Source organism: Rutilus rutilus (assembly GCF_951802725.1).
Source record: "Rutilus rutilus genome assembly, chromosome: 9".
Taxonomy (NCBI): domain Eukaryota; kingdom Metazoa; phylum Chordata; class Actinopteri; order Cypriniformes; family Leuciscidae; genus Rutilus; species Rutilus rutilus.
In genome coordinates, this window is record NC_140223.1 from 15,432,331 (window position 1) to 15,443,251 (window position 10,921).

Genomic DNA, 10,921 nt, shown 5'->3' on the forward strand with positions numbered 1-10,921 from the left:
AGTGAAAATAGTCTATACTTAAAAGTATACTTTATTTATACACTAAAATGTGGGCCAATTTTATTGAATTTAGGCTTACAAGTAGGCCTATAGCCTACTTCTAGTTCTAACAGTGATATTAGTATACTTACTATATAAAGTATTCATAAAATATACTTGAACTTTACTTAAGTGTACTTAATAAAAATTAACTTGAAGCATAGGCTACTTATTTTTTTGTAAGGGTATGATGATGATGTCAGACAGATTAACACATCTTCAGAATGACAAAGTCCTTTGTTGCGCATTGCGATGATCGATGACTGTCATATTTGAGCTTTTGATTAGTAAGGCAACAGTGGGTCATTTAACTTATGTCCCACTTCACCTGACCTCTACAGCATGTCTGAACTTTCACCCAGATAACTCAGTTATTAGGTCAGCAAAACAGGAAGTTGCTGCAATAAGCCAGATGCTAGTTGTCATTTTCACTAAACATGCTTCAGTCACATGCAAGTTTAAGGCATGAAAAGATTAGCCTACTTTAAGCACGAAACCATGAATGTTTCTCTTAAACGTTTGAGAACTACCAGACAATTGTGCTTAACAGTTGACTGATCTTTGTACACTGGATTATGTCATTCGTACAGTGAATTCCCCTCAGCACACGACCTTTGGACTACATCACTCGTCGCAACGTCATCCAGTCTGTCATCAGAATTCCTTCCTATAAAATCCGGAGCAGTCGCTCAATCCTCTTTAAAGCAACTGAGAGACGGCTTATGAATTTTGTTCAGACAGCACAACAGGTAGGCTAAATAATGCATTTTATTTTAAGGTGGCGTAGTTACATTGTTACTCGAATAAGTACTGAGTAATATTAATCAACTTCATGTAGGCTACTTACTATAGAGTTATGGTTAGGGTTTGGTTTAGTGTTAGTTACTTGTAATTATGCATATTTTACTGTTATTAGCCTACTATAAGTACATGTAGTATTAAAGTAACTACGTCACCTTATCATGCTTTTTTCTTTTGCTGATATTTAAACCTTTTAGGCCCTATTGTGTTCATTGTTATCTAACCGTTAAAATGTATTTATGTGAGATGTTATGTACTGGATGAGATAATATTTTGATTAAAGTTTAAAGTAGAAGAAAGAATTTTCTATGACAGTTTGAATGATCTTTTGCAGATTTTCTACTAATTACAGTGACATGGCTTCTGTGGACATTGTGAATAACCAGGTGTGCCATTTAATCCTCGTTCAAATTAAATTAATTTCTTTCTAATTATTAATACTATAAAAAAATAAAATATGTTTGTTGGTTTGAACGTCACTTAATCTGTTCATCCCTGTCCATTCCTTTCTAGAATGTGGTTGACCGAATAGTTCACCTTCCCATGGTTATTTCCACCTATGGAATGGTGTCAAATGTGTACTGCAACACTAAGAATAACTTTCCATACTTGAAGTCTGTGTGTGAGGTGGCTGAGAATGGTGTAAAAACCATAACCTCCGCTGCTTTTTCCAGTGCTTTACCAATCATTGGCAAACTAGAGCCTCAGAGTAAGTCGATTTGTTGTTCAGCCGATTTGAGATCAGGACAGATTACGGTGTGAAAATGTATTTACCAAAAGTTATTGTGTCCCTCTGTAGTCTCTATGGCAAATGACCTGGCATGCAAAGGACTGGATAAGATAGAGAAGACTCTGCCGATCCTACACAAGCCGTCTGATCAGGTATTTAGTAAACTCCACATTAAAATTGCCTAAATGTTAAGCATAAGAAAAGTACCACAGTTTTAAGCACTGCTCTGATACATTGTTCTCTTTCAGATTGTCAAAGAGGCGGTGACGGGAGCCAAGGAAGCTGTCAGCGGTACCATGAACGGTGCCAAAGAGTCCCTCGGTGAAGTGATAGACCGAACACGAGGGGCAGTTCTGGGCAGTGTGGGAAAGACCAAAACGGTGGTTAGTGGACGTGTCCAAACGGTGATGGAGAGCAAGGCGGTCAAACTAATGAGCAAAAGAGTGGACACAGCACTGAGCACATCTGAGACTCTGCTGGAGCAGTACTTACCTGAAACTGAGGAGGTGAAAGGTGAAGATAGATGGACCATGTTTTTTGGTACTAGAATGTATTGATGATATTTAGACTGTGACTTAAAGTTGCTCAGCTTTAGAGTAGTTTCTAAAAGATGGCCTATTTTCTTCCCTATCCGATTAAAACGGCTTGTTTTTAACGGGACTTGATTTTGTCCATTGTTTGGTTGGTTGTGGTTCGCTATTGGTCGATCTCAAATGAGTGACAGGTTGCCCTGCCCTCATGCAAGTAAACATGTCATCAGAGAAGAGAAGATTTCTTCTCTGCATTTCTTTCATCTGTGGAATTTCATTTTTCTTTCACAAAGGAATGTTTTGAAAAAATTACCTCAGTGAAAGTCCATGGGGTCAAAATGTTGTTTCATTGACTTTCATTGTATGGATGAATGTAAAAAAATTCTTCAAATATCATTTGAAAAGACATGATTTTAACAAAATAATTAAAAAAAATTAATTTGTGAGCTATCCCTTTATTCTTCTATAAAATATACTTGCAGTCTGAGAACTGCATATGTACTTATAAGATTCCTCATATCTTGTGATAGTCTTGGGATATGCTTCTTATAAGGTATGGCTTTTTAAATTACATTGAAAGAATATCCTTACTGTATGTTCTGTTATGAGTGTCAAAAGACTGCATTTAGTACTTGGAATTATTTTCCTGAATTCCATTTTCCTGAAAAAGAAGTATTATTCCCATTAATGCGTGGAACATCATAATTAAGCACATCTCAAAGAGATCGTTGACAAGGAATCTGAAATTAATTATAGTTTCAAGAGCCTCACTAATCTTTATTTATAAAATGCCAATGGAAATGATGAAATTAACAATTGCTTCTTTGTCCTGTTTCTGTGGTTGTCCTTTCAAAATCTCTCAGAATGTGAAGGGAATAACACCGAAGGATTTGAAAATAACAGTGATGCACCCAGTTACTACGTGCGACTGGGGTCTCTCTCCAGCAAAGTCAGGGACAGGACATACCAGAGAGCTGTAGATAAGGTTCGTAATGACATGCAATGCAGTTCAGATCTCTGCTAAACCACACCATGGATAAAAGGTCAAAATTATGAGATAAAAAGTCAAAACTGTCATATTCAGTCCTACTTATTACATAAAAAGTCAAAATTATGACAAAGAGTTGAAATTGTGACAAATTTTGACATTTTATGTAATAATTGTGACAAAAATTAAATATTTAGAAATGATGACATACCAAGTCATAATTATAACATATCAAGTCATTATAATGAGATTATGACAAAATTATTACTTTCTTTGCTATACTTTTTATATATGACTTAGTATGTCATAATTAGTTTTTTATCTCATTATGACCAAGTCAGAATTTCAATGTTTTTGTCACATCTTTTTAATGTCATAATTGACTTTTAAAGCCATCATTTTGATTTAGTGTGTCTTAATTTTGACTTGTCATAATTTGATTTATGTCATAATTTCGACCTTTCATCTTATAAATCACTCAGTATGTCATAATTTCGACTTTTAAGCTCATAAATGACTTCATAATTTTGAATTTTCATTGCATAAATTACTTAGTATGTCATAATATCGACTTCTATCTCATAATTATTGTCATAATTATTACTTTTTAAGTCGGAAGTTTGACTTGGTATGTGTTAATCTTGACTTTTTATCTCCTAAATGACTTAGTTTGTCGTAATTTCAACTTTCTATCAGTATCTCATAATTATGGTTTAATGTCATAATTCCGACTTTTTCTCTCATAATTTACTAAAGCGTTTTGTTTTCTTATGTGAGTGGGCTTCCATACAATGGACTGTCTCCTAATGTTGTTTCCTTTTCTTATTAGATTGAAAATACACGGAAGAGTATTGATGTGTCTAACCAGAAGCTACATGAGAAACTGAGTTCACTGATGGGCTGGAAGACTGTGACTCAGAGTCAAGAAGAGAACGAGACACTCACGGACAATGAAACTGAGGTACCCGAGATATCATCTGACTGGAAATTATCTCAAAGATACAGTCGGAATTTCATGTTTTTAGAGACGTGAAGTTCCGTTAACATGGTTAAATGCTTGGATCTCATTTTCTCTTCTGCAAATTATTTTTTTTTTTTATCAGCAAACAGAATCACACACACTGACCGTTGCCTACAACCTCAGCCTGCAACTTCAGACCACGTATTTGGTCTTGGTGTCCAGCCTCAAAGGTCTCCCTCAGCGCGTCCAGGTCCAGGTGGCCTCTGTCAGCCTCTCCGTCATGGAGGTATGCAGCAGCTTCAGAAAGACAGCCGTCATAGGAGATGTGTCCAGTAGCATACTCGTCATCAGTCGATCTCAGCTGAGCAGAATAGGAGATTCCATGGATAACGTCATGGACTACCTGCTCAATAACACACCTCTCAATTGGCTGGTTGGTCCTTTTTACCCACGCGTGGCACGCAGTACTTCAAACGGCCCCAAATGTAACAAACAAAGGACCCTTCAGCCTGAAGTGGAGATGCAGTCAGTGAACGAGGACCGATGAAATTTCAGGATATTAAACGTTTGTTTATATCTTACAAATATACGTATAATCACACATTCCTGCCAATAAAATCCACTCAAATATTTTATGTGAACAATCATATTAAATAAACAGCATTTTACTGAATAATATTTCTGAAGTATTATAAGCCTGTATGCCTAATCCACTAAGGCATAAATAGTGCCTTTTACACACTATTTAATCTGCTGTCTTTTTATTGTTTTTGTACATTTCTAATAAAACAAATACACTTGCAATATTTATTTTTGTCGTGTGTTGGTCTGATGATTGAAATTTCACCTCAAAAATAGTATTTTTATAAAAAAAATTCACTAGGACAATGCGGATAAATATTTCTATACACCGTAATGTTTTACTGAATACTTCACGGTGTAATGGACATTTGGTTTTGGATCCACAAAATGTCTATATTGTTAAGATGTGTGGTCTCTAACTCATTCTATAACCCTCATCATTTTTGTTTCATTCTTTTGTGGATTTAGTCTTTAAGGCTATTGTCTTATTGAATCTTCATTTTCCGGTACCTCTAATGCTAAGCATTTGGTGGAATAATAAAAGTGAAAAGGCGGATAACCTTTTTTGCATCATGCCCGATTTCATATTTTCAGATCTGGCATCAGAGCCCGATATGCTGTGTGTGGAGGGTTCGGAAAACTCTGAGAATGATACAGAGCATCATTTACTAATCAAACATTCTTATTCTTAAAGTCTTATAATTATTTTGCTATCCAATAAACCATTAAACATACACTATGTTACAATCACCTTCACCCACACAGTGAGTGAGTGATGCTCAGTGGGTAGCACTGCCGCCTCATAGCAAGAAAGTCCCCGGTTCAAGCCCCGGCTGAGTCAGGAGTCTTTTCTGTGTGCATGTTCTTCCAGGTGTTTCCCTGGTTGCTCCGGTTTCCCCCCATCAGTCCAAAGACATGCAGGTTAGGTGGATTGGATATACCAAAATTGTTGTGCAAGTGTGAATGTTTCCCAGCACTCTCAATGCTAGGATGTGTCAGGGTATCCAGCGCAAAACCTGTGCCAAATCAAATGTGTGTGTAAAGCGGACCCTGCAAATGAGCGGGAATAACTCCAGGAAGATGGATAGACGGATAGACTATCATCTGCACCCAGGATAGCTCTTTTATTCAAAACAATACCAAGAAGAAAGAGTATAATTTAGGAGAAAAATGTATGTACCACTAGATGGCGCTCTAATAAAAAGTGGCACAATCCCCACTGCTTACATCACAAAACATTGCATTACAAGAAAGAAAAATATTTTTAACAAAAAAATATATATATATTTTTGTAACTTTACTTTCCAAAGTCACCTTTAAAACCAGGATTGTTGTGGATATTATGTATAATAGTTTGCAATTGAAAAAGTGGCATGTATACAGTTTAAACCTCATTCTAGTATTATATTTCATGTCAGGTTCTCTGTAAAACATTTTAGACCTCTCTAACTCAAAATTTTCTAGTGACTGGTTCACTTGTGGCAATCAGTCTACCAATTGTGGCAATAGTCTATTAACATTGGCTCAATCAGAAATATTAAGTTGAGCCAATGGAAAAATTGGATTTACCAAACCGTGTTGTTGGTCCAAAATGAAATGTTTTGAATTGTAGTAGCAGTTGCTACACGAAAAGCATAAATACATTAAACAAAATACAAAACATAGACAACGGGTTTGACATTTACATCTTAAGCACAAGAGGATTCAGAGGATTATAGGTATTGCATAAATATTCTTGTATATTTACATATTACTAGATATATATTAACTCTCTTTATTAATATTTATTTTAACAATGCAATGTACAGTAAAAGAACTACTAAAAAAGTATATCCATAAAGGTTTCAGGTAATCACACTAAGGTAATTACTTAGTGAGCTTTCAGGCAAGACAGAGAATGATAGTACTGTAAAGTACATACTGTAAAACAACATGCTTCTCACAATTGACCTAACTTAGGCCTAACAATTAACAACTAACAGTAGTTCAACTAACAGTTAAAATGGTATACAATAAGGTTTCATTTGTTAACATTAATTAACTACATCAGTTAACATGAACGAACAGTTTACTTGCTTCATATTAATTTTAACATTTACTAATATATTAAATATATGTAAAAAATATATATATAAAAAAAGTAACATATATTTAATATATATATATATAAAAGTTACATATACTAATATATGTAAAAAAAAAGTTGCTGCCTTAAATTTTTAAGTACAATCAACTTAAGGATGTTTAAGTCATTTTATCTTAAATTGCATTAACCTGAGTTGAATCTTGAATAAAAAAAAAAGGTTTTTAAGCATTTTAAGTTAAAGCAATGTAAAAACATATGTTGTCATAACTTATTGATCATATAATTTTTTTACAGTGTACATTATTTAAAATAAAACATTGTATCTGTTAATATTATTTAATGGACCTGATCTAATGAACTAAGGATGAACAGTTGCATTTTTATTAACTGAATGGTAACAAAGATTAATAAATATCGAAACAAGTTAGTTGATGTTAATTAATTAATGAGACCTTACTGTAAAGTGCTACCTTTAAAATAAAATAAAAAAACAAGTACAAATCAGAACGATTTCATTTCATTTGAAAAACATTAGATGAAATGATAGGAAAAGAGTAATGAGGCTCAGCGGAGGCATACTCATTGTGGCTTTACCTAAAGTGAGTGAGAGTGAAAGAAAGAAACAAAGAACAAAACGGTCAGAAACAGGAATTTCTTCCTTTCCAATTAAAGCTATGTTTAATTCAAAAAAGCTGTCAAGTAACGATTACACTATCTGTGTACAGCTTACCTAATGCAGAATGTCTTTGCAGAGCATCAGTTTCTTTTGCTAGCACAGGTTCTACAATTAAGAAAAAGACTGAGATTAACACAATCTTGCAACAGGCCATTACAGGTCAAATAAATGTTCCAAAAGGGGTTTTTTTGCAAGCGATGCCATAGAAGAACCATTTTTGGATTCTCCATTTTTGGATCCTTTCAGTGAACAGTTCTTAAAAATAAATAATTTTCTTCATGTGAAGAACTTTTTAATACTCTAAACAATCTTTTTTCCACAATAAAGAACATTTTGTGAAATGGAAAGGTGCTATGGATATTAAAGGTTCTTCAGGGAACCATAGAATACAATAAAGAACATTTATTTTTAAGGGTGTAATGTACTGAACAAAAGTTACCTACCTGTAACTGCGACCTTCACTGTGCTGAGCGCCAGACCCTGTGAGTCTAGAACTTTGTATGTTCCGGCACTGCTGGCCGTAACCGCCCTAAAAATCAACTTGCGGCTTCTCTCTTTCGGATAACCTTTCTTGCTTATGCCTTCACCTCTTTCCCAGAGGACTGACCAGCTGGTGTCATTACTGTTTTGAAAAATCACTTGCTCAGCTTGATGCGTGTACAGATCCAGGATCAGGTCTTCTCCAGGTTTCACAGATTTAATGGCCTTGTGATCTGGGAAGAGACAAGCCAGCATCAATTTAGATATTCTGCTACATGCTATATGGAAACGATGAGTATTTTGACGTTTACAGATTGGCCCCATTCTCTTCCATTTTAAATGCTCACTGCAACCCAGATTTTTTCCAAACATGGTTGCGAAAGTTTTGCCTTTGATACACTTACATTGAGGCGTGTTTCAGTGTTAAAGTGTTAAGTGTTAAACTCTCACCAATAACTGCAAGTTGGACGCTCTGAATGAATACTCGGTTCTTGATATTTGATTCTCCAACCACCAGGTAACTCTCGTAAATGCCTGCATCGCTGAATCTGACATCCCGCAAGAACAGAGAGCAGTTTCCCCTCATAAGCATTTCCTTAGGCACATCAGCCCGGTCTATGTAATGCTCTCCCTGAAACAGCTCCTCTCCCATTCGCTCGAACACTGAATCCCTTGTGGTCTGCCACTGAATGTGAGGCACGTGAGCTGTTTCCAGTCGATATGCCACAGTACACGGAAGCACAGCCGGCAGACCAACCTTTGACGAGGTGTGGACAACCATTGAGAGGGGAGAGGAGCCTATAGGGATAAATTATTATATGAAAAATAAAAAATGTGTATAAATAACTTAATAAAGATGGCCTACTTTTAACATTGTCTACTTACCAACACAAACGAGAAGCCTTAGCATTAGAAAGGCCGAAACCCTGTGAAGAAACGTTATATATTATAATTACAGAGATTTAATTCCCTTGAACCATATCTAATGGATATTAACAAGAGGCTGACGGTTACGACTGATTGCAGTTAACGTGGAACGTTCTCTGAACATTCTGGCAAGGTTCATTCAAAGTTATGAACAATCATTATTCCAGTAACGTAAACAGAATGTACATATAAAGTTATCTTGTCTTTAATAATGTTTTCAAAACATTAGCACAAAAACATCCAACATATCTTACAAAAAATAAGTAGGCCTATACTTCAAGTTCATTTGATTAAGTATGCTTAAGTAAAGTTCAAGTATATTTTTAAGTAGGCTATACTTTAAATAGTAAGTATAGGCTACAGCTACTAATATCAATGTACTAGTAAGTGTACTGTTTCAATACTTGGGACTAAACTGGCCCACTTTTTTCTATAGACTATTGTTCGTGGAACGTTCTGAAACGTTGTAGGATGTTCGTCTATGTTACTACTTCAGATTGTTTAGAGAACATTCAAACGTAACGTTGCCATTAAATGTTTGCAAAATGACGAAATAAAATGTTCCCTTAAATTCGTATAACCAAGACCAAAAGTTTTTTAAAACCTTTTTTTTTTTAAACTAGACGTTTTGAACGTTCCGAGATCATTGATTCAGAATAATGTTTTCAAAATGGGAACGTTGGTACACGTTTTTAGAACGCATTTTCGTGCACCCAACTATCAAGTTTCTATTCTATAGCTCAGTGTATAGGCTATATTCTGTCGGAAAAGTTCTGTTCTTAAATTCATCTGCTTATACACAGACATCTTTTCTCGTTTTTTTTAGCTTCCCGCCAGGCGTTTTCAAGTTTAAATAGTCCAACGCGTCTCGAGACGACTGCATTTGCTCCTATAGTGTTTGAATAGGGTATATGTCGAACGCCGCATTACGAAACCGGAAAACAGAACGCATCGCTTCCGGTTCAGGTCTTTTGTATGTGCTTCATGCATTTTTTTACTGTTTTACTCAAGATAACTTAAAAGGAGCGAGCAAAGATGATCATAACCAATGTCCCTCGCATGTGAAGATCGATATTTAAAAGTAAAAAAAAAAAATAATCTTCACACTAACGTTTAGATATTTAAATAGAATAAAAAGCCAATAACAAAGTGAGATAGGTAGGTTAGCTGATTACCTTAAAATTCCATAGATATCGGCATCAGTTCATACGGCTGTTAACACTTTCTATGACAAGCGGATGCGATGAGACCAGGTTTCCGGTTTCGTCATGCGACGTTCGACATATACCCTATTCGCTTTGCTTTGAACCCGTCTTGCTCCCTTAGTTTCAGTTTGCAGCAGCTGCGGTGACGCTTTTAGCCTAAACGAAACTTAACTCAATTCAACCAGCAGTAGGCTAATCCTGAAGTAGCCTACTGGAGGCTGCAGTGTCCGTTTTTTGTTGTTGTTTTTAAGCAGTTTATACTATTTTATAGCACTTACCATTCAGTTATGTGGGCTATTCGGATTATGCTACTCAATCAAGAGACAACTTTAAAAAACCAACAAGCGATGTTGATTCGAATTTTTACATTTTAAGAATGTGACAATTTCCTCAGAATATCACCTAGTCTTCTAACGTGTTGCTATTAAATAGGTTTCTCACCTGTTACTTCTGTCCATGTCGCATTTGTGCAGGCTCCTGCTCCTGTCAGACATCCTATGACTGTAAACAGCTCAGCAGAGGCTTTATATCTACAGCGTTCCCTCTCCATTTCCCAAAAACGAAACTTATGCTGTTTAATCGTTACCACCTTGATTTTCCCCTTGGCTAGCCCAAATCAACACATTTGGTGAATGGCTATATCTGAACATCATCATTTGTCAGATTCAATCAAGTCAAAATAGTTTTGAGTTAAGTCTAATTTTGTGTCTATCTTTAATAAAGGATTTGTGGAGTAAAAACAATGTTTTTATTTTGAAGTGGAAAGATAAAACAAGACAAGTCAGAACTTCATACCTAAACCATTGAGTGAGCCTGCCTGTCAAAAAAGTCTGGACACACACTGTCTGCAGCTTAGTTGTTTTAATATATTTGTGAATTTCTGGACATGAGTGTGTTCAATGTTTCAAGATTAATG

At 35.5% G+C, this 10,921-nt stretch overlaps 2 protein-coding genes across 3 annotated transcripts; one reads left to right on the forward strand and one right to left on the reverse strand.

Moving 5' to 3' along the window:
* The first annotated feature begins 483 nt into the window (after positions 1 to 483).
* plin2 (perilipin 2) lies at positions 484 to 5,194 on the forward strand. Its single transcript, XM_084419384.1, has 8 exons — positions 484 to 788; positions 1,175 to 1,226; positions 1,354 to 1,549; positions 1,640 to 1,722; positions 1,819 to 2,083; positions 2,964 to 3,085; positions 3,918 to 4,049; positions 4,192 to 5,194. The coding sequence occupies exons 2-8, from the start codon at positions 1,197 to 1,199 to the stop codon at positions 4,594 to 4,596; spliced, it is 1,233 nt and encodes a 410-aa protein (XP_084275510.1). The 5' UTR covers positions 484 to 788; positions 1,175 to 1,196; the 3' UTR covers positions 4,597 to 5,194.
* igldcp (Ig-like domain-containing protein) lies at positions 4,670 to 10,635 on the reverse strand. 2 transcript variants are annotated; one of them, XM_084419385.1, is made up of 6 exons: positions 10,447 to 10,635; positions 8,759 to 8,799; positions 8,324 to 8,671; positions 7,837 to 8,106; positions 7,448 to 7,498; positions 4,670 to 5,647 (listed from the first exon to the last, which is right to left on the reverse strand). In XM_084419385.1, exons 1-6 carry the CDS (start codon positions 10,497 to 10,499, stop codon positions 5,454 to 5,456), a joined length of 957 nt encoding a protein of 318 aa, XP_084275511.1. In that variant the 5' UTR covers positions 10,500 to 10,635; the 3' UTR covers positions 4,670 to 5,453. The 2 variants fall into 2 exon arrangements, with proteins under 2 accessions (XP_084275511.1, XP_084275512.1); XM_084419386.1 differs by lacking the exon at positions 4,670 to 5,647 and adding an exon at positions 7,078 to 7,311 and having other exon boundaries at positions 10,447 to 10,561.
* Positions 10,636 to 10,921: the final 286 nt, after the last annotated feature.